Source organism: Pipistrellus kuhlii, unplaced genomic scaffold, assembly GCF_014108245.1.
Source record: "Pipistrellus kuhlii isolate mPipKuh1 unplaced genomic scaffold, mPipKuh1.p scaffold_m20_p_17, whole genome shotgun sequence".
NCBI lineage: Eukaryota > Metazoa > Chordata > Mammalia > Chiroptera > Vespertilionidae > Pipistrellus > Pipistrellus kuhlii.
The window spans coordinates 10393030-10417595 of record NW_023425482.1 but is presented as its reverse complement, the minus strand read 5'-3'; the positions used below and the strand labels follow the sequence as shown (position 1 = coordinate 10417595).

General features: G+C 44.0%; 1 protein-coding gene across 2 annotated transcripts in view; it reads left to right on the top strand.

The window, feature by feature from the left end:
• Positions 1–24566, top strand: part of PLCG2 (phospholipase C gamma 2) — a 145604-nt gene that overhangs the window by 108877 nt on the left and 12161 nt on the right. For both annotated transcript variants that reach the window (XM_036440576.2, XM_036440577.2), the window contains exons 26-31: positions 3447–3549; positions 4951–5160; positions 7681–7826; positions 9091–9205; positions 10017–10184; positions 22491–22579. In XM_036440576.2, the coding sequence (XP_036296469.1) occupies positions 3447–3549; positions 4951–5160; positions 7681–7826; positions 9091–9205; positions 10017–10184; positions 22491–22579 (831 nt within the window). The remainder of the gene's footprint in view (positions 1–3446; positions 3550–4950; positions 5161–7680; positions 7827–9090; positions 9206–10016; positions 10185–22490; positions 22580–24566) is intronic.

Here is a 24566-nt window from a genome sequence, read left to right as displayed (position 1 = left end):
ACTCTAGATGGGCGTGGACTTTCCTGACCGGAGCTTAGTGTTGGGCTGTAAGTGGTTTGAGAAGGGTCCTGGGTAAGAGCAGGAGGGGTAGTTCTAGGCAGACTGGAGTTTGCATCCAGGCAGGGGTGGTCCCTGGGCAAGTCACTAAACTTCTCTGGGCCTCAGTTTCCTTGTTTGCAAAACGAGGAGCCAAAAGTGAAATGAGATGAAGCACGAGAAATGCTAGGCTGGTGCCTGACCTACATAAAATGCTCAGCTCTTGATGGTTATTTAGTCACCACATTGTCGTCACACCAGGAGGGCATGGGGAGGTGTAAGGTGCCGTCTGCTCTTTCCTGTGGCTGTAGAACTGGGAAGAAGTTTTAGGGTTTCCCATATGCACAGGTGCTTCTAAGACAGGTCTTGACCCAAAGGACTGGTTTTAAAGTTTTCCCAGGATCTCTTGGGCCCTTGTGACTCTGGTTATAGTAGATGGGTCTTCCTCCTCCATTGTACTGGGAGGAGGGATCAGCAGCCTGGTCTTTCTTGCTCCTGGGGGACCTCACTCTTGGCCAGTCTCTGGCCACCTTGACTCACCCTTTCAACAGCCTAAAGTGATGTCCTCTTCCTAAGAAGATTTTCTATGGAGAGCTGGTAGGATAAGCACCCTCCCAGGTAGGACCTGACATATTTCCTGTCCCAGGGTCTAGTCAGAGGCCTCACATATGAGTCCTCATTCTTCCCAAGTCTTGTCACACCATCACCACTTACTTAGGATGAGCTGTGATCAACAAGTTCCCATCTTTCCAGGTCAGGGCATCGCATTTGCCTTTGGGCCTTCCATGTAGAACAGCTCTGAGGCACCAGGGGGCGCCACTATACCACGGTTCATTTGAAAGATCATTCTCCCCCCCCCCCCCCCCCCCCCCCCCAATTTCCAGGTGTGTTCTCATTGCCGGTTGAATGGTGGTCGTCATGAACTGAATGCCAGCACGTGACCCTCCTAAGCATGCTCTAGTATTTGTGATTCTGGGCCCCTAAAGCTGAGGATGGAGAAAAACACCAGTAACGAAGCCCTTAGCAGTTGTTCTCCATAGACTTTATTCCGAGGCACCCAAACCTCCCTTGAATGTGGTCTCAGTGTGTGGGGCTCAGCAGTATAGGCATGGTGATGGCACCCTTCCCCCCGTGCATCCTGCCCGGTGCATCCTGGCTCTCCTCCGCTGTTCATGGAGGAAAACGTGACTTAAAGGTCCTCTGCCCCTTTCTCTCCTCTCCTGCGTAAGGCTTCGGAAATTAAGCCTCACTCTTCAAGGCTGCTGTCCTCTCTTTGATCTACATTCCTCTCTAATTGGCTTTTACAACTGCTAAGATTTCATGAGAAAGGCTTTTTAAAGTCTTATTGTAGTAGTATATGAAGGTAAAAACAAAAACAAAAACAGGAGTCACTGGAATTGATGGAGTCTTGCTCTGGGCACACCCAGCAGTAATAAGAGCTGGTGCAGGAACAAGAAGGAGGCCCCCTCCTGCCTTTGGGAGACCAAGGGGAGGGAGCTCGGCTCACCGCTGGGAGCTCCACACCAAGGTTTCCCTGTCGTACCCGCCCCTAGGAACATGCTCAGGGACCTGTGATTTTACACAGTCGCTGGGCTCCTTCCACCCGTGGCACAAGCCCATCTCTAAGATTCATCTGGTTAGTGAGTTTCCAAAGCCTGGCCCATGCAATGGGTTGTGACTTCATATCCTGAGATGGCCTGGCGGGCAAGTTCTGCCATTTTTTAGAGTAATTGTTATAAGATTTTTGAGGAAGCAAGTGGTATTTCATCTTAACCTAATACGTCTCCTGCTAAGGCTGGAACAAGGGAAGCCCATAGCTTGTCACGGCTCTGTGCTTTGTGAGGCCAAAGTTCTATAATTCACCGCAGGGATGTCCCTCCCCCACACACCTTTAAAGCAATTCCGTTGTCATTGGAGGTGAACTGTGTTGTCTCCGGGGTCTTCTGTCTCCAAACCACCCCACGGTGAAACCACCCGAATCCAAAGCCACGTTGATATAAGGTTCAGGAGAAAACACCTGAAGTCCGTCTGTTTTCCTCATGGCGTTTTGCTGTTAACTATGTGGCTGACATCCTTGCCACTTATTCTGGCCCATCCCACCTACAGCACCCCTTCTAGCCCTACCATTATGGCTTGCATTCAGGAAGGGTGGAAAGGCCTGGTGAAAGTTAGGCATGCATCGATGAGCTCGAACAAATGTCAGAGGCTTACAGTCACGTTCTAATCTGTCCTGGTAAGGTGCTCACTGCTGGGGCTCATATAAAAGGCTTTGCCGGTCATTGCCAAGGTCCACTTTGGCCCCAGGATTTATGTGAGCACTTATGGGTTGAAGGCATTCTTACACAAGAAATCTAGTCCCACACCCGCTGTGTAAAGAGGGGAATTTTTCTGTCCTTTGCCTGGGGGACATTTCTGAGTGGCCCTACAAGCCTGGAGGAGTGCTAAGGCCTTCTTGTCCAATTCTCTAAAGGTAGAGTACTCGCCTTAGCCTTATTTTACAGTTGAAGAAACTGAGGTGCAGAGAGAGTGTCTATGACTTGCCCTGTTGACCCAGCTAATAAATAGTAGGGTCTGCTTTCAAACCCATGTCTCTGATTGGTTTCCACTGCCATTACCACTGTGTTAAGTAGCCCCCCCCACTACCTGCCACCTGAACACTTGTTCCTCACTGCTCCCAAGGGACATGTCTTAGGGGAAAACAGGGTCTGGGCAATAGTGATGAATGGCATCAATGCAGGACAGTCAGACAAAAGACAGTGTAAGGCTGAGCAAGGCCTTACACTGTAAGTGTAAGGTGAGCACTCTGGGAGATTTGAGGAAGGCAATATCCTTTTCCAGTCCTGGCTGGAATAATCCAGGAAGGCTTCCTGGAGAAGGAATGATCTGGGCAGGAGCCAGGAGGTCACTGCTGTGATTCAGGGGACCTGGGATGTGAACTCTGGGGCATTTTAGAGAAATCAGAGGCAGGAAGAGGCTGTGCACACTTCCTCAGCCTCAGAGGAGAAGGGTGCAGGGGACAGCACGTTACAAGAAGGAGGCTGTGGTCTACAAAGCCCAGGAGGACATGAGGTCATGGGCTTGGAGAACTAGAATTGGATGAACTCTAACAGTGGTTTCAGGGGAAGGGACAGGTCTGGGAGCAGAGGGTTAAGGAGAGGGGTGTGGTGACAGACACCAATCCCGGGTGGAAATAACTTGGTCAAGAATTTTGGCAGGAAGAGGAAATGAAGAGAGGAGGGGCAGGGGCAAGGAAAAATATTCAATCACGTCAAAGATCTGAGCATGCAGGAGGGCCAAGAAGAGCAAGAGGGGAAGCAAAGGAGGGGAAGGCAGGCCAGGTGAACTGGGGCGATAGGGTTTCGAGGGTCCTGGCTTGAGGTCTGAAACTAAAGACAGTCGGCCCCCCACAGGAGAACAACATGAAATACTGGGAGAAGAACCAGTCGATCGCCATCGAGCTCTCGGACCTGGTCGTCTACTGCAAACCAACCAGCAAGACCAAAGACAACTTAGGTATGTCTCCCATGACTGCCTCCGGACACGGTGAAAACTCGTTTCCTCTTCGAATGTGGCGTTGCCAGAGGGCACAGGGAGTGTGGTTCCTGCTCCTTCTGAACTGCTCCAGGTGGGGCTTCCCCCTGAATTAGTCCTTAGGGCCACTGTGCTGGTAACGGGCCCTTCTGATGGCTTTAGGAGGAAAACCCTCTCAGAGGGAAGGTTGTTCGTTTCCTCCTGTTTTTATAACGAGTTAACATATATTTTAAAACAAATATATGTTGTTTTCCGCCACATATATGTGGCGGAAAACAACATATATTTATACTCTGGCCTCCTGGAGGCCAGAAGTCTGAAGTCAGTATCTCTAGGCTGTGGGAAGATTTCAGCCACTCCCTTCAGGGAAGACTGTGTTCCTGGTCTCTTCCAGCTTGTGGTGGCTGCCAACATTCCTTAGCTAGTGGCTGCATCGCTCCAATCTGCCTCTCAGTCACATGGCTTTCTCTTCTATGTAGTCATAATATCTCCTGTTTATAAGTACCCTGTGGTTACATTGAGGGCGGAGATAATCCCCCCATGACAAGCTCCTTAATTAAATCTGCAAAGTCCCTTTTGCCATAAAAGACTGCATATTCACAGGTCCCAGGGATCAGGATCCTTGGGGGCTAGTATCCAGCACAGGATTTTAAAAAATGGCTCTTCTACCAAATTCTCTAAAGTAGCCAATTCTTTGATCTTAGAATGGTCTCATTCACATTCTCTTCCCCCTTTCTTTGAGCAGATCCTACCTTTGATCTCAAGAACCTGTGATTCCAGAGGAACAGTACTAAACCCCAGAGTTAATGGTCACTGGGAGGCACCTCCTCTCCGCAGGTTTACGGGCTGTCCCACCACAGCTGGCTATCTAGTAGCAAAGCTTCATCCAACAAAGAATTGTTTGCATATTCCCACCCCTCTCCCCCCATTCACTGCCCCCTCCTCCTTCACAGCTCCTCCTGTGGGCACTCCATTCTCCTTTACCAAGGGGCTTGCTTTATTCTCCTGTATCTATAGGACTTTTGATGAGAAAGCGCTCCTGCTACATGCTAAGATCTCCTGCCACATGCTAACTCCCGAGACCATCCCCCCTTTCTAGAATTGTACCATTTTTGTGTTTTCTTATGCAAGGCTGCTGTTAATTTTAAACCAAAAGAAAATGACAGTAATCCTAGATGAAAAGGTTGCGGGAACTCTCGGCACTTTTAATAGCTACATAGGCTCCCCGAAGCCGAGGAGCCCATAGCAGTCCCAATTATGGCAATATCAGCAGAACCACGTGCGCGTCTTGTCACAGAGAGTTCTGGTTTCCTTTTATAAGCCTCTGCACTAAATAAAACGCAGGGGACACAGAGTAAACGGTACCTCTGTCGCTGTGTGCAGAAAATCCCGACTTCCGAGAAATCCGTTCCTTTGTGGAGACGAAGGCCGACAGCGTCGTCAGACAGAAACCCATCGAGCTCCTGAAGTACAACCAGAAGGGCCTGACCCGTGTTTACCCGAAGGGACAGAGGGTGGACTCCTCCAACTACGACCCCTTCCGCCTCTGGCTGTGCGGCTCCCAAATGGTGGCACTCAACTTCCAGACTGGAGGTAAAGTGGAGCGCTTTTTTTTAAATACGTCTTTATTAAGGTATTACATATGTGTCTTTATTCCCCCATTACCCCCCACCTCCCATTCATGCCCCCACCCCCCTGTTGTTTGTGACCATTGATTAGGCTTATATACATAAGTCCTTTGGCTGATCTCTCCCCCCCTACCCCACTGTCCTCTACCTTCCCTGAGGTTTGACATTCTGATTGATGTTTCTCTGTCTCTGGATCTATTTTTGCTCATCAGTTTATGGTGTTCATAATATTCCACAAATGAGTGAGATGATGTGACATTTATCTTTTTCTGCCTGGCTTATTTCACTTAGCATAATGCTCTCCATCTCCATTCATGTTGTTGCAAATGGTAAGGGCTCCTTTTATATTGCAGCGTAGTAGTCGATTGTGTAGATGTACCAGTTTTTTAATCCACTCCATCTGCTGATGGGCACTTAGGCTGTTTCCAAATCTTAGCTATGGTGAATTGTGCTGCTATGAACATAGGAGTGCATATATCCTTTCTGATTCATGTTTCTAGTGTCTTGGGATATATTCCTAGAAGTGGGACCACGGGGTCAAATGGGAGTTCCATTTCTAGTTTTTTGAGGAAACTCCATACCGTTCTCCATAGTGGCTGCACCAGTCTGCATTCCCACAGCAGTGCACGAGGGTTCCTTTTTCTCCGAATCCTCGCCAGCACTTGTCATTTGTTGATAATAGACATTCTGACAGGTGTGAGATGGTACCTCATCGTCGTTTTGATTTGCATCTCTCATGATTAGTGACTTTGAGCATGTGTTCACATGACTCTTGGCCTTCCTTCTGTCTTCTTTAGAAAATGTCTATTTAGATCAGTTGCCCATCTTTTGATTGGGCTGTTTATCTTCTTTTTGTTAAGCTGCGTGAGTTCCCTGTAAAAGTTGGAGATTAAACCCTTATCTGATACCATTGGCAAATACATTCTCCCATGCAGTGGGCATTCTTGTTGTTTTAAGTGGGGCTTCTTGTGGTGTGAGTCCAGGCAGTCTGCTGAGGCCACCGAGGGGATGTGGTGTCCAGAAGATGTGATTTGTTTGAGGAACAGGTTCAGCCATGTGAGGGTGAGGGCCATCGGTTGAACAGAGTGATTGAGGGAACTGATGAGCACGCTTGACGCTAGGCAATGGTATTTGGCAGGTTCCATGATGCAAGTGACAACACGGAGTGAGTCTGGATTGAGAGAGAGAGGAAATGCATTAACTCATGTAATTAAAAAGCTCAGGGGTTGCATCAGCTCCAGGCTCAGTGGGTGAAGGTGTTCAGTGCCTTTTTTCAGCGCTCTCCTCCTTTCCTGGTGCATCTCTGAGGACTACATGCTGGGAGGAAGCAGCATGCAGAACTCCTTTATACAAATGGAAGCATAAATTACGGCGTTTTGCACTTTGGGTGTTGGTTAAGCCTCTTTTGGGGATCTGTTCGTCAGTAGTGTCCTCTCTCTGGCTTTTATGCCTGTGCAGGATTCCACTGACTAGAACCATCGTTTATTCAGCCGCCCCCTGCTGAGGCACATTTAGGTTACTCCCCATCTTTTGCTATTCCAGATGGCTCTGCCTTCTGCAACCTTCTGTGAGCACCGCGTCACAGATGGGACGCTGCATCTGTCAGACAAATTCTCAGGCAGGCAGGGTGCGTCAGACGTCACTAGCATTTTGATCAACTTGGCCCGGAGGACAACCACCGCACACCTGCATCCGGTGGTGCCTGAGTTGAGACGCTCGGTCATACATCTCCCTAGAGATTGCACGTGCGATGATTGCAAACTAGTAATGCATCTGAATACATCCTTCTGGCATAACTCCATCAACTTAGTTTTATCACACTTTCGAATCTTTGCCCACCTGATTGATAGATGAAAACTGCTGTCACTGAAGCTTTCCTTACTGGTTTTGCTCTTATAAGTCACAGGAGCAGTTTCTCATGTATTTAGGAAGCACTTGCTTTTTCTTTTCTTTTCTACAGACTGTTCACGTTTCTGACCCAGCTGTTCTAATGGCGTGTAGGTATTTATAGCACACATGTATCAGATCTCTTAGTAGGTTAACTTTATATGTTCAGGGTGTCTCAAAACTGTACACACACTTTTTTACCTGATAGCTCAATGGATGTTTGTTTCTTTTCAGATTTAACCCATTGGAATGAATAGTTATTCAAAGTGTGTATACATTTTGGGGGGACACCGGATATTTATTTGCCATTTGAGTTAGGATTTTTCTTTCCACAGCATGTCTTAACTTTTGTGGATTTTTTCCCCCTACTTTGAGTAGCTTTTAATTATCTTTTTTTTTTTTTTTTTTGCTCATATTGTTCTCCCAGTAATATGTTTTCAATGGATTTTTTTTTTTTTTAAAGTCCATATTTTGAGTTTAGATATCTTAACAACTGGCTATCATTATTTTTAGAAAAATGAGCAAATCATTCCCCGCCTGGCCCAGGAGGCCAGCCTTTCCCTGCCTGACCTCCATCAGCAGTGCCTTTCCTTCCCAGACAAATACATGCAGATGAACCAGGCCTTGTTTTCACTCAATGGGAGGACCGGCTACGTCCTGCAACCCGAGAGCATGAGAACGGAGAAGTACGACCCCATGCCGCCCGAGTCCCAGCGGAAGATTCAGATGACCTTGACAGTCAAGGTAAGGCCACACTCTCCTTCCTCACTCCGGGAGCCAGAGCCTAGTGACACCTGTCATTTTGTTTGAACCATCACATGGTTTGAGGATCTCAATTACAGGGCACCCCAAAGGAGAAAGCGCGACCCTCTCAAATCCATCTTGTACACCTTACCCCCATGTCATCTGTAGGGCTAAGGTATGAATCCGGCTCTTGCAGGGTTCAGGAGGGTATCTCCTGGGGCCCAGCGAGGACAGATACTTGCCAGGAAAACAGGCCTCTGGTCTTTATGGAGGGGAGTGTTTAGGGGAGTGTTTGTCCCCACAATGGCTATATTTAAGGGTGAAAGCTTTTTAAAATTCAACTTTCAGAGAATATATGATCTCTTTATGAGAATTTTTTGTTATTTCCTCTTTTGGAAACTATGCAAGGTAGAAAAAAAGTTGCATTTCTCATAAGATTAAGGAGTGGGGGGGAATGAAACTTTTGCAACCAAAGACCTTTAAAAGATAATCACACACACTCCCCAATCTTTCCTGGGAGCTGGGAATCAAGTGATTAAATGCTCTCTGTGAGTGCACACCTGGGCGTGGGCGGATGCGTTTTTGTGCTCCGGTGAGATCCTCCTGTTAATTCTGATGGCCTGGGCACTCTGCTTCTAGCTCACCTTAACACAGAGGTGGGACCATCTGGCTCTGCCAAGGCATTAGGGGGTAGTTAATATAGCAGGCTAATTAAAAAAATATATTTTATTGATTTTTTACAGAGAGGAAGAGAGAGGGATAGAGAGTTAGAAACATTGATGAGAGAGAATCATCGATCAGCTGCCTCTTGCACACCTCCTACTGGGGATGTGCCCACAACCAAGGTACATACCCTTGACTGGAATCGAACCCGGGACCCTTCAGTCCGCAGGCTGATGCTTTATCCACTGAGCCAAACTAGTTTTGGCTAGCAGGCTAATTTTTAAGTTGATAATTCTGTTAAGGCTCTTGAATGGTGTTATAAATATGCAAATGGCCCTTGGCAGAGAAAAGGCTCCCCACCCCTGTCCTAACAGCTGTAGGAATCTACCCCCATTTCCTTATCCACGAGAAGGAAACAGTGGTGGGATCCACCTGACAAGGTGGTCAGGGCTTCTCCAATGAAGAAATGGAGGCTGGTTTGCACTCATTTGGTCTGCTCCTAGAAGCCACCTGAGCTTCCTGCCTGCCCACCTACACAGAACTTGTTAGCGCTTCCCAGGAAGGGTCTGAGAGAACTCCAGCACTTACCTTTGTATCCTAGGTTCTCGGGGCTCGCCATCTCCCCAAGCTCGGACGAAGCATTGCATGTCCCTTTGTGGAGGTGGAGATATGCGGAGCCGAATATGACAACAACAAGTTTAAGACAACGGTTGTGAGTAAGTCGCCTGGGTACATCCTTCTCTTGAAGTTGAGTCACATGGTAGGGGGTTTGTAAGGCACTTTGCTTGGCCATGTCTTTTCCTTCATCCCTTTGGCTCACTGTGGTTCAGCTTGGGGAGGGGAAACGGAACCATGTGATTAGTCGGATTCTGCCCCTTGCTGTGATGCAGGCAGCGGGGACCTTGCTCTGTGCCACAGCCCCACCTGCATCTCCTCAGCCCAAGACAGGAGCAGACACGCAGAGGAGGTGATGCCTGACCCGCAGGCTGCAGCCTAACCTGGGGGATCTTTTCCCACAGAGGGCAGGGGCTCCTAGGAAATGCTTGTTCTTCCATTTTAAGCCAGGAATTCGCCGCTGTGAACTGGGAGGCTGGGGTCACTGCTCCCGGTGAGAGGTGGTTCAGTGGCAGCTCACACGCTGACCAGTGAAACTGGCGTTTGTGGAGGGTGGTAGGTTTTCCCCTGACGACCACAGACCCATGCTGGCTCTGCCTCTTCAGACAGCCTGACCCACCCCCTCTCCCTCTCGGCTCTCCCATGCCCACCTGTTCCTTCTCTGCTCCGGCCTCCTTTCCCTTCTGCATCCTGGGGAGGTGAGATGGGAGCTGTATATAGAGGTCTCCCCCGCCTCACTCAGGCCTGTGAATACCGCTTTACCATGATTGCCACTGGAAAAGAGATGATTCCTATTTTCTTATGTACACAGTTGCTAAGGAGATTCAAAGCCCCGCCGATGCATGTAAAGATGGTTTTCCCAGGAGGGGGTAGGACAAATGGCGTCTTTAATGAGCTTTCATCACCTTCCAGATGACAATGGCCTAAGCCCTGTGTGGGCTTCCACGCAGGAGAAGGTGACATTCGAAATTTACGACCCGAACCTGGCATTCCTGCGCTTTGTGGTGTACGAGGAAGACATGTTCAGCGACCCCAACTTTCTCGCGCATGCTACTTACCCCATTAAAGGAATCAAGTCAGGTAAGCGGCTTCTCATTAAGAGGTTCGGTGTGAGCTGGCATTGTTCTGTGGTCTGCGCTGCTGGATTAAAAAGAATGAGAATGCACTGTTCCTGTTTTTTTAAGAAATCTCTGCAAAACCGATTAGGGGGCTGGTCTCGTGGTAGTTCCCGTGGGCTGCACACATGCAGGCCCTCATTCCGCACAGGCACCGAGAAGGTGATGGAATTGGCCTGTGAGTTCATTTTCCTCCTGGCACCGTGGTGTGATTTCAATTGGGAAGGTTAGAAGCTGATGCCTGTCCTCAGCCAGAAGCTCGCTTCCTGTTGGGCCTCCCACCCTCGCCGGGAAGGAGAAGGCCTCCAGCAATGGAGTGAATTACCGTCACAGGTCGTAGGTCTGCCTCTTCCGAGGCAGCTGGGAAAATTGCTGAAGCTTCAGGGCTTCACTCGCCTCTTCCATGGGATGGTTGATTTTTTTTTTTTTTTCTCAATTGTAACTTCTATGCTGAACAAAACACAAAACCCTATACTTTAAGAAGGCAATTTATATTTGCCTGGGACCAAGCTGGGTCATGTGACCAGCTGCTGGGAATCAGGAGTGTGAGTCCCACAGCTCCAGGCCAGATTTCCCCAGGCAGGAGATTTGGGCAGAGGAGCTTGGAGCTGCTTCCTGTATAGTTTCTCTGATTCATTTTCCTGCCGGGTTTTATGTAGAATGTTGCCAAACAGACCCTCACTTGATGTTGCGTTCCCTTCCTCCCCTTTCTTAGTATTTGAGATGTAAGATCATATAGATCCTTCTGGATTCCTCATGAGGTCACTGTTTCCCTGTTTTCTAAGCATTCTTTTCTCGATGCTGTTTGGAAACTTTTGGTCCTGTTTCCTTGTGGTCTCCGCACAGGCCCCTCCCGCCCCCCCCTCCCGCCACAAGTCTGATCATTTCCATCACTGGGCACTTGCCAGGCATGCTGGGGACTCTGGTTAGAACATGCAGGTTCCTGAGCCCATTCCTAAGTGTGGATTCAGCTGGTCCAGGCTGGGCCCTAGGAATCTGCGTGTTTAGCTAGCTCCTCAGACAGATCCCAGGATGGCACTTGAGAAAACTGAGCTAGACTGGGGCTGCCCATCTTATTACCATCAAGGAAACAAATTCCTAAGCAAATGAATAGGTTAAACAAGAACTTGAGAAATGTTTAAACTGCCCGCTTTTTAGAACTTTAGAAATATACTCTAATAGGAAAGCAAATGCTCATTTGTAAGTCCCAGAGGCCTGATAATGCACAACCCCCCCCCCCCCCCCCCCCCACCGTAACTTGCCCACTACGTTAAACCCAGCAATTTAGGTACAATTCTTAACTTTGTAATGTGCCTCTTTTAAAATAAATAAGGCTTAGGGCCAATTCCTTTTTATGGTTACTACCCTTGTCCACCCTGCATGTGGACTCACCCAGCTGTGACCTCTGTCCCCTGAAAGGCTAAGGGACATGAGCACCGCAGCCCCTCCCAGGGCCTTGGGGAGGTCAGAGCTGATGAACCCTTCTTACCTGTCGCCACACAGTGTCGAATTATCTAGAAAAGGCTACGGCCCAGCTTGGAGATTTAAAAAACAAAGACTAAAACTTCAAGGAGGATGGAAACGGAGACTCTCCCTGTTCCAGCTTCTGACACTGCCTGGCACATCCATATTCATGGAGGAGATGAAATAGAGTGAACCAGCCCTTTGTGCAGAAGGCATGGGGGGCCTTCTGAACTCAAAAATAAACTGTGCCCATTGTCATTAGGGATGCGCTTAAGCTTTTAAGCCAGCAGGAGCTCGGGAAGGAAGGAAAACATCTATTGTGTGAGGTGCCTTAAACTCTTTCCCCTTTAATCCTCATAGCACTCCAGTGAGAGAGGTTTTATCACCTCTGCTTCTTTTAAATTTGGAACACTAGAGATGTTAATGAACTTGTTCAAGGTCACACACCTGTAAGACCATCGCTGGATCCAAATCTAGGAAAGTCTGATCTCAAACCCTGTGTTCTTCTAGCTGTCCAGGCTGCCTCTACTCTTGCTAAGCCAAAATACTGCTCTTACTTCAAAAGAAGTCTCTAATCCCCTTTCCTCTGTGACACACCTAGAAACCAACTGTTTTTGGTGAAACTGGCAAACACCTCTCAGTCCTAATCCCCAGCATACAGGAAGGGCTGCTTGTATCCACCAGACCTGGGCAGTGAGGGGAGGTACACGGAGCTGGAGGCGGAGGGGACAGAGCCCACTCTTCTCCAAATCCAGAGGCACATGCTGAGTGCTCCCCCCTTTTCTTGGAACCATGTTCGTGGAGGGCACGGGCTGCCTGGCGGCCTCCCCAGACACCACGGAGCACTCAGATCCCAGTCCATTCTAACAGTCTGTCCACAGAGACTGTCTTCTTCCCCACTATCCACAGACCAGCTCCTTAGAGATCCAGGATCTCGGGCCCAGCCCCAGCCCTCCAGAATCTGCATTTTAAGAAGACCCACACGTGGTTCACACCTTCGTTAAAGTCGAGGAAGCTCTAAGCTTGACTGCAAGAATTCTGTGGGGATCCAGGCAAAAGTCACCAAGCATACAAACCAGCAACCAAATTCCCATCACCTGTGTAAAGGGCAAATAGGTCAGGAAACTTCTCTGCAGCAGTATTCCAGGAGAACAATGTCCCCAAAACCCTCCAGGGAAAAGACAGACTCGGGAGTTTGAAACCCACTCACTGGCACTCAGGCATAAAATTAAAGGGCGGATGCATTCAAACATGCACAGTTCAGGGATTATATGTCCCAGGAGTTTATATTGAAGAGAACAAAGACGACGCGTTTACCAGCCAAGATAGCAACAGAAAAATTCAGTAAAAGGGTGGTGAGAATTGAACATGTGTTTTTTGTTTTTTTTTTAAATTGTGCATGTCATTGTATCAATTTTATATCAGAAAAAGAACACAGTGAAAATAAATATTGAGCACTAGTTAATGAGATGCATGCGGATATATTCAGGGGGAAGTGTACAGATGTCTTTGAAATACACACATGATAGCTTGATGGGTGGAGAAATGTGATTAAAAAAAAGTATAGTAAAAGGTTAATGATGAGATCTAGGTAATGGTTATACAAGTGGTCCTTATAATATTCTCTTTTAGTTTTGCTGTGTAAATGTCAGAAAAAATATAACCAAGCTTCCCTTTGTGGAAGAATTATGGTTATAAAATGGAACATACACTATACACCATGCCAGTGTAGAAATAATGCAGTTTTACCAAATTAGGGGGAGGGGGGAAAGGTGGGGAGGGGGGAAAGGTGTACAGGGTTGTGTAAGCATGCCAATATCCTCATCTTAAGCAGTGGAAAGCAGTTGATTCAATAGATACTATTCACAGGTTATAAGCCAACTAATAGTAAAAGATTCTCTAAGAGAAATAAGAATCATCATCAGCCGAAGCCAGTTTGGCTCAGTGGTAGAGCGTCGGTCTGGGGACTGAAAGGTCCCAGGTTCGATTCTGGGCAAGGGCATGTACATTGGCTGTGGGCACATCTCCGGTAGGGGGTGTGCAAGAGGCAGCTGGTCGATGTTTCTCTCTCATCGACGTTTCTGGCTCTCTATCTCTCTCCCTTCTCTGTAAAAAATAAATAAAATAAAAAATATTAAAAAGAGCCGAGACCGGTTTGGCTCAATGGATGGAGCATCGGCTTCGGGACTGAAGGGTCCCAGGTTCGATTCCGGTCAAGGGCATGTACCTTGGTTGCGGGCATATCCCCAGTAGGGGGTGTGCAAGAGGCAGCTGATCGATGACTCTCTCTCATCGATGTTTCTAACTATCTCTCTCCCTTCCTCTCTGTACAAAATCAATAAAATATATTTTTAAAAAATATATTAAAAAGAAAAAAAAAAGAAAGAATCATCATCAAATAAACCAAAACCTGAATGGTGAAACAGTGGGGGTGCCCCTAATTTGAGTATTGCTTGTCCTGAGAGTAGATAAAATGCAAATAAAAAGCTTTCAAGTCAGAGAGGCAGGCTCAGGATGGTAGTAGTGCAGGTGAATGCTGAGCTTGCCTCTTCCCAAAAACACTTCAAAAATGTACATCTGTGTTTAGAATAGTTCCTCTTGAGAGACAACAGTGAACCAGCTGAACAGCTTCTAACAAGCAGGAGAAACGGACCACAGAGAGAAGAGTGGGTACCATGACAGCTCTCCGGGAGCTGAGGAAGCAACACAGACCCAGAGGAACAAGTGAGCGCCATTGTTTGTTTCCCTTAAAGCGGGACAGCGTGCAGGAGCGCCACCCAGGTTCTCAGGCTGGCCTGCAGGCCCCAGCAGAAAGAGGAAGGCACCATGGCATGCATACAAAAGTTGGCTTCTCCACCAGGAGATTGATCCAGTGGATACAGCAGGGACTTTTTGCACTCGCTGGACTGAACACACCAGGGACTCCCACTGTCCACAGAGACACAGCAAAACGTGGCAGTGCCCATACACAGAGCTGCCCCAGGCAGAGTGAGTAGGGTGATCCTCCTGTATGCTTTTTCTCCAGGTGAGGCAATCTTTCATTAGGGCATTAAGAAACAGGCATGCAGAGGAGTCCCGCCCAGACCCTGCTCTAAGGGTGGACAATTAAAGCAACAGGACATGCACACTTGGCTGCTGGTGCAGCTGAGCACAGAGGAGCTGCACTGCCTTGAGGGAGCAGAACAAGCAAAGTGCAGCTATGCATACATGCACACCTGCCCCACCCAGAGATGGGCAGAACTGGTGGGGCATTAAGATACAAGCATGGAAAGCAGCCCCACCCAGGCCCTGACCCTGTTCTGATCACAGACAGAGCAACAGGGAACGCCAAGAATGTACCTAGCAATCCCATCTATATACATCAGATAGCCTCACCCAGACTAGAAGGGCAAGGAAGCGCACACAGCAGACTGGCTCCACTTGAAACCTGTTACTCAGTCCAAGGAGACACACAGGTACCTCATATACCTTCTGTGAATACAACTGGACTGCCGAAACTATTCAACTCCTAGTCTACAGAGAGACCACTCTTTCAAGACAGGGAGGGGTAGTTAGTCTACGCAACTCCTAGGAACAAACACAGTAAGTCAAACAAAATAGGGAAACAGAAGAATATTTGTCCCAAATAATAAGAAAAATCTCCAGAAAAAAACCTAATGAAGCGGATGTAAGTAATTTGCCTGATTTTTCAAAGAAATGGTCCTAAGAAAATTCAATGAACATGGTCATGCAGTAGAGAAACTCAGCACCATAACGAAGAGAGAGAAAATGTAATAAAGAAGCAATCAGAGATAAAGAATACAGAAGGAATTAGCAGATTAGTTAATACAGAATAATGGATTAGCTACCTGGGAGACAGAAAGGAAAAATAATCCCATCAGAAAAGCAAAATGAAAAAAATTTAATGAGGGTAATATAAGAGATCTCTGAGATAATATCAAACATCTTAACATTTGCATTATAGGGAGTCCAGATGGAGAAGGAAAAGAGAAAGGGGCAGAGAGACTATTTGAAGAAATAATTTCTGAAAACTATCTTAATTTAGCAAAGGAAACAGACATCCAGGTCCAGGAAGCAAAGAGAGTTCCAAAGAAACCCACACCAAGACATATTGTAATTAAAAAAGGTAAAAGTTAAGAATGAGAGACACTCTTAAAAGCACCAGAAATGAAACACCAAATCACATATAAGGAAAACCCATAAGGTTATCAGCTGATTTCTCCACAAGCAACTTTACATGTCAGAAGGTAGTGGAGGAGATATTTAAAGTGCTGAAAGAAAGGAATGTATCCAACTACTATGCTGCACATCTGAAAGTAATACAGAATACTATTCAATATAAACTGTAATTGAAAAAGAAAAACTAAAAAAGAAAGGAATTTGCAACCTAGAATACTATATCTAACAAAGCTGTCATTCAGAATTGAAGGAGAGATAAAAGATATTTTCCCAAACAAGGAAAACTAAAGGAGTTCACAACCAGTAAAATGGCCTTATAAGAGATGTTAAAGGGTTTTTTCTTTATGCAAAAAAGATAAGGCCAAACCTAGAAATAAATACAGGAAAGAAAAAATTTTCACTGGTAAAGACAAATATATAATAATCACAGTGAATTCACCACTTAAAAAACTAATATGAAGATTTAAGACAGTAGTAGCAAAATTAACTATGAATAATCGGGGGCTACACAAAACAAAAAGAAAACATGATATTAAAAACAATTGGGGTTGGGGGAGTAAAAATATAGTGCTTTCAGAATATGATTGAACGTAAATGCTTATCAGCTTAAAATAGACTGATCTATCTATCTACACATGCACACACATAGATATACAGATAGATATGAATTTCATGGTAGTCATAAACCAAAAACATACAAAAAGAAAACCAAATATTAAAAGGAAAGATCAAGAAGAAGGAGCAGCAAACAACAACAAAACCAACCAAGAAAATTAACATGTCAACAGGCACATAGTGATCAATAATTACTCTATGAACTAAATGGACTAAATGCTCCAATTGAAGACATAGGGTGGCAGAATGGCTAAGAAATATGACTTGTCTATACGCTGCTTGCAAGGTACTCACGTTAGACTGAAAAACACATACAGACTGATAGTGAAGGGATAGAAAAATATATTCCATGCAAATAGAAACAAAAAGAAAGCTGGGGTCTCAATACTCACATCAGGCAAAATAAACTTCAAAACAAAGGATGTAAAAGGAAATAGAGAAGGACATTACATAATTTTAAAGGGGTCAACCCAAGAAGAAGATATAACAATTGTAAATACCTATCCACCCAATATAGAAGCACCCAAGTATATAAAGCAAATGTTAACGGACATAAATTAACAGTAATACTTTAGTGGTTGTTGACTTTAATATTACACTAAGAGTGGGTAGATCATTCAGACAGAAATTTAATATAGAAATAATGGCCATAAATTCCACATTAGGCCAGTTTGATTTGATAGACATTTAAGAGCATTTCACCCCAAAATTATAAATTACCCATGGAGCATTTGCCAGGATAGATCACATACATGCAAGGTCACAAAATGAGCCTCAGTTAATTAAAGAAGATTGAAATTATATCAAACATATTTTCTAACTACAATGGCATGAAACTAGAAATCCTCTACTGAAGAAAACTGGAAAAATCATAAATACATGGAGATTAAACCACATGCTTCTAAACAACCAATGGGTCAAAGAGGAAGTCAAGAAAGAAATCAAACACTACCTTGAGACAAATGAAAATGAAAATACAACCTTCCAAAATGTATGAGATGTAGCGAAAGCACTTATTACAGGAAAGTTTCTAGCTATATAGGCCTACCTCAAGAAGGAGGGAAAATTCCACATAAACAATCTTAATTTGCTCCTGAAGAAACTAGAAAATGAGGAACAAACAAAACCCAAAGTAAGTAGAAGGAAGGAAATAATAAAGATCAAAGTGGAAATAAATAGAAAAACATAAGGGCTGGTTCTCTGAAAGGATAAATAAAGTTGGCAAGCTTCTAGCAATAGAGAGAGAGAGAGAGAGAGAGAGAGAGAGAGAGGGGGGGGGGAGAATACAAATAAATAAAATCAGAAATGAGAGATTACAATCAATACCACAGAAATACAAAGGATCATTAAAGAATACTATAAACAATTATATGCCAACAAATTAGAAGAAATTGATTTACAACCTTCCAAAACTAAACCAGAAAGAAACAGAGAATCTGAACAGACCAATTACTAGCAATAACACTGAAACATCAAATAAAGAAAACTCCCAACAAACAAAAGCCTGGGATAAGATGACTACACAAGTGAATTCTATCAATCACTTAAAGAATTAGTACCTATCCTTCTCAAACTATTCCAAAAAAGTGAAGAGGAAAAAGTACTTCTAAACTCATTTTACAAGCCAACATAACCAAAATCAGACAAAATCACTAAAGAGAATTATAGGCCAATATCTCTGATGCACATAGATGCCAAATTATCAACAACAAAAAAACAAATTTAATAGTATTTTAAATGAATGTACACAATAATCAAGTGGGATTTATAGCAGGGATGCAAGAGTGGTTCAACATCCACAAAACTAGTACTGTGATTCATCACATCAGCAAAACCAAGGATAAAATTCATGATGATATCAATAAATGCTGAAAAAACATTTCATAGAATTCAATACTCATTTATGATTAAAAAAATATTCTTAACAAAGTGGGTATAGATGGAGCTTAACTTAATTAAGACTCTCTCTCTCTATATATTTATATCTAGATATAGATATAGATATAGATATATAGATATAGATTTAGATATAGTTTTAGATATATAGATAAGCACACAACTAACATCATACTCAGTGGTAAAAGCATGAAAGTTTTCCTCTAAGATCAGGAACAAGATCAGGACGCCCACTCTCATCATTACTATATAATATAGTGTTGGAAGTGCTAGCCACAGTAGATGAAAAAAAGAAATAAAAGCACCCATATTGGAAAGAAAGTAAAATTCATTATTTATAGATGACACAATACTATATATATAGAAAACCCTAAAGAATCCACCGCAAAATTAACAATTCAGTACAGTATCAGGATACAGAATTAATATACAGAAATCTGTCACATTTCTATACACTAATAATGAAAGCTCAGAAGGAGAAATTAAATAAGCAATACTATTTATAATTGTATCAAAAAGAATAAAATACCTAGGAATAAATTTAACCAGGGAAATGGAAGACATGTACTCTGAAAGCTATAAAACACTGTAGAAAGTGAAAGGACCTAAATAAATGGAAGGCTATACCATGCTCACGGATTGGAAGGATTAATATAATTAAAATGACCATACTACCCAAAGCAATCTACAGATCCAATGCAATTCCTATCAAAATAACAATGGCTGCCCTGGCCGATTTTGCTTAGAGGTTAGACTTGCAGGGGATGATATTTATAACATCATTCATAAACCATAGGGATTATCCACTTAAAAATTAGCCTGCATGCAATATACAGATCTTGTAATGTAGAATCCCACACCTAAAAGCTGTATGTTCATGTTGAACAATGTCACCCCAATCAATTTAATTAAAAAAATTAGCCTGCTATATTTGGTCAAACATTTAATTAACCCACCCTAAATGCCCTGGCAGGGCCAGACCAAATGTTCCCTGGGTTAGAGTGTCGCCTGTGCACTATTAAGGTTTCAATTCCAGGTCGAGAGCATGTACCTGAGTTGCAGGTTCAATCCCTGGCCCCAGTCAGGGCACGTGCAGGAGGCAGCCAACTGATGTGTCTCTCTCACATAAATGTTTCTCTCTCTCTCTCTCTCTCTCTCTCTCTCTCTCTCTCTCTCTCTCTCTCTTCCCCCCCCCCCCCCCCCCCCCGACTACTTTCAAATAATAAATGGAAAATATATCCTCAGGAAAGGATTAATAATGACAACAAAATAGCAATAGGCCTTCTCAGAACTAGAATAATTAGTTCTAAGCTTATATGATACCTCAAAAGACCACAGATACCCAAGGCAATCTTGAGAAAGAACAAAGTTGGAGGTATAATGCTTCCTGATTTTAAGCTATATTACAAACCTATAATAATTAAAACAGCATGGTAGTGACACAGAAAACAAACACATAGATCAATGGAACAGAATAGAGAGCCCAGAAATAAACCCTCATTTATATAGTTAACTAATCTACAACAAAGTTTAGAGTATACAATGGAATAATGACAGTCTCTTCAACAAGTGGTGCTGGGGAAATAGACAGATATATGCCTTCCCCCACCCCCATCCCTAAAAAGAAAGAAACGGGACCACTCTTACACCGTATACAAAAATAAATTCAAAATGGATGAAAGACTTACCTGTAAGGCCTGAAACCATAAACCTCTAGAAGAAAAGATAGGTAGTAAGCTATTTGACACCAATCTGAGGAATATCTTAGTATACATCCCCTCAAGCAAGGGAAACAAAGGAAAAATAAGCAAATGGGACTTCCTCAAACTAAAAAGCTCTGGACAGTGAAGGAAACCATCAACAAAACAAAAAAACCAACCTACTGAATGGGAGAATATCTTTACAAATGATATCTGATAAGGGGTTGATATCCAAAAGTTATAAGAAACTCATACAACTCAATAACAACAACAAAAAACCCACTGCAATCTAAAAAAATGTGCAGAGGACACACATGTAAAGACATTTCTCCAAAGAAGACATACAGATGGTCAACAGACATGAAAAGATGTTCAACATCATTAATCATCAGGGAAATGCAAATCAAAACCACAATGAATATCATCTCATCCAGTCAGAATGGCTGTTATCAAAAAGTAACGTGTTAGAGAAAAGGGAACCCTTGTGCACTGTAAGTGAACTGCAAAGTGGTGTAGTCAATATGAAAAACAGGATGAAGATACTACTTCTGGGTATTTATCTGAAGGAAACAAAAACACTAATTCGAAAAGATATATGCACCCTATATTCATTGTACAATTATTTACAATATTTACAAAAGCCAAGATGTGGAATCAACCTAAGTGTCCATCAATAGATGAACGGGTGTGATATACATACACACACACACACACACACACACACACACACACACACACTGGAATATTACACAGCAATAAAAAAATGAAATTTTGTCATCTATGACAATATAATTTTGAAGATATTATGCTAAGTGAAATAAGTTAGAGTAAGACAAGTACCATGGTTTCATTTATCTGTGGAAACCAAAAAAAAAAAAAGAAAAAGAAAAAAGAAAAAGAAACATAATACCCACAAACAAAACAAAAACTATTCATAGAAAGACCAAAGGAATAGTTACTAGATGCTGGGAATGGTTGAAAAAAAGTAAAAGAGAATAGTCAATAATCCTATATATTAAAAGGCTAATATGCAAATCACCTGAATGGTGGAATGATTGGTTGCTATGGCATGCACTGACCACCAGGGGGCAGACGCTTAATGCAGGAGCTTCCCGCAGGTGGTCAGTGTGCTCCCACAGGGGGAGCACCGCTCAGCCAGAAGCCCTGAGCCAGGCTCACAACTGACAAGCGCAGTGACAACGACAGGAGCCTCTCCTGCCTCTGTGGCAGCACTAAGGATGTCCGACTGATGGCTTAGGCCCACTCCCCCTGCTGGACATCCCCTGAAGGCTCCAGGACTGTGAGGACGTAGGCTAGGCTGAGGGACACCCTCAAGTGCACGAATTTTGTGCACCAAACCTCTAGTATGTAATAAGACTACTAGAATTAGTGGAGTGATCATATTATAAGGTATAAAAAGGTAGAATCACTATATTATACAACTGACACTAGTGTAACTAGTATAATATTGTATATTAACTTAAATTTAAAATTTTAATTTAACAAAAAAAAAAAGCTCTCAAGTCAACCTAGAGCCATATAGTGAATCCCCAAGACAGGATTAAATGGAAAGTGGAAGGTTCAGAATTGCTTAGGTCAGGGTACTATTCTTTGCAATTTTAAAGGAAATTCAAACAAATGCTGAGACTGGTTTGGGATGATACTGTTAATAATGGTTCCTTGTGGAATCAGGGCTTATGCGTGGGTGGGGGCGAGCCTTGCATTTTTACCGTGCATTCATTTATACTGCTTAACAAAAACAAGCAAACCAGCCAACCTTTGACAAGTGTTGCCTCAAACATTACTTAATGGGTGGTGGAATTCAGCTCTACCTCCACCTCCTCTAAGCAAACATTTGATTGTCAGACTCAGGTCCTAAGTGTAAACAGGGGAAGACTTTCAGCAGAGGATAATCAATACTGCTCTGAACTGCCAAGGGACAGGAAGATTTCCTCCCATTGGAAATCTTTAAAGACACTCTCCCTCCTGCGCTTTGTAAAGGGCTAAGTGGAGGAAATGGATGCGAGGATTCATTATCCTTTTGAGTCTTTGGCCTCTGGAGTACTTAAGGAATTGAACCACAGCTGCCTTCACTCTAAATTCAATGTGTAATGTTCTGTGGGTTTTAATTTCTTCTGAGGGAATCATTTTCATTTCTATTGTAGTTGGCAGATTTTTTTTTTTTTTTTTTTTTTTTAACTTCACTTCTCCGAATGGACCTGTCAGTCAAGGCTGCCTCCTGGAGCCGCTCTCCGTAACCATCAGGACAGGACCTCTGGCTTCCAGAAAGTCAGCCCCAGCATGGGGCACTGACCTCTCTGTGTCTTGAACCAGGCATGTGACCCCTGGGCACCCCAAGAAAGCCAAGGTCAGACATTAATTGCCTGCCTTTGCCTTGTTTTTCCATCCTGCTGCAGGATTTAGATCTGTTCCTTTGAAGAACGGGTACAGTGAAGACATTGAGCTGGCTTCCCTCCTGGTTTTCTGTGAGATGCGGCCGGTGCTGGTGAGTGGAGAGACACCTTGGGGTTCCCTGAGCTATGTCTGCTGGTGGGGTGGAAAGGATCGAGGAGTAAATGCTTGGCTGGTGGACTTAAACCCACCAAGAATTATCTAGCCCAACATGTCACATCATTACAAAAGAATTCCTTTCAGCTACAGATTTCCCCATAGGTCCTAGGTGTTGTTTTTTTTTCTCTCAGCATCCATCCTCCTTGGAGAATACTGCATAATTCTAGGAGTGGCTATGTCATTGGAAAGGGAGAAGCTCTTTGGCAACTCCTCATAGTTTCATTTTAGCAAGAGCCAGACAAGATGATAGTCTTCTAGATAAGTTCATCCTTCCTGGATGCCATTCTCTGCCTGTTGGTCTTGGGTAATCCCTTGAAAGCATCCAACAAGACCTTGCCAAGTGGAAGGATATTCACAGAGCACAGTTTCCCACTGGAAGCAGCACTCTTCTTGCGGTTCTCTCTGCGACTGGAGGAGCCTGCATTTTTGGTCCTTTTGTTTTGCCAGGGTCTTGAAGATATTTAATCCCTTCTTTCATTAGACAGTTAGGGTAGACTTAGCAGAAAGGGCTTGGCCTCCTTGAACTATGCAAGACGTTGAGATAGATTGCCGAGAACACAGCTCCAAGCTGTAGGTAGTGAAGGCCTTGGTTTGATGGTGGGTGAAGATGTGGATCCTTACTGTGATTCTGGACTTTCAGATTCGGAATCTTCTTGGTCTCTCCCACAGAATGAAACCCACTCAGCACGTGTTTTTGCAAGTGCTCATGTGTGGCCATTACAATCTCCAAAGACCTTTCCAGCCCCTTGCTACAAAATCCAGTATAGGCAGGGAGGATTTCTGTGGTCAGTCCAGTTTTCTTGGGATAAACTATGATCATGGTTCCAGACCACCGTAGGCTGATGTGGGTTTAGTCAGTGCTTCTGGATACACCTCTTGTTTTCTCAGTCTGTTGTTCTCTGGGTAGAGAAGTCATGTATGGTTTGCCATTCTTTTGGCTTCAAGAACTACACAGCAATGTCCTGGCTGGTTTGATTCAGCGGATAGAGCGTAGATCTGTGGATGGAAGGGTCCCCAGGTTCATTTCTGGTCATGGGCACACGTACCTTGGTTGCAGGCTTGATCCAGGCCCAAGCGTGTGGGAGGCAACCCATCGATGTCAATGTTTCTCTCCGTTTAAAAATCAATGGGAAAATATCCTTGGGTGAGGATTAACAACAACAACAAAAAGAAAGGAAGTTGCTAATTTGGGAATTTCCAGAATCTAGCCAAGAACTACCAAATGGGAAAGGAGGATGGCAGAGGTGGGGAAACCTTTTAACAGCCAAGTTTATGCAGTAAAAATTCATGAACTCGATTCACAGGAGAAAACAGAGTCTTTTCTGCAGAGCTGTTTCAGTTTGGCACTTGTGACAGTTTCACATTCCAAAGCGTTTTAGAAGCATCGAGATGAAAGGGGATACAAAAATAAGAAGAGACAGAAAGCAATAAAAACAGGAAGCAGAGACTTAAAAGGAGCACTAGTTGGGGCCCTAGAACCTCAGTGGCCGTCAAGGGCATCACTTTCTGTGGATAAGACATACACTCACAATGATGAAATCCTGTCTCCAAAAGATAAGGGGGCAGATGATGGAAAGTTTTCCATTTTGAAACAATTTTTAAATGGTAGTGTTTTGGACTCTGTCGAAATAAGTGCAGTGTTTAAGTGAAAATTATAGTTTTCACTTGAACCTTGATTTATGGATAAAAAAATCACCTTTCATGATTCTCCCAGTGATAGAAATGCTTGTTCATGAAAGTTTATATCAATTCCTCCCTTTACCAGGCGCCTGAGTCAGCCAGTGGGTTCCTTGTTGGAAATGAGCAAGTCTTAAATTTCTTCTCTTTTGCCATGAATTATGCATTTGTCAATTAATCATTAATAAGACTATCTGAGGTCTTTAAGAAGTCCATTAACAGACTGAAGCTATAGAATATTATGT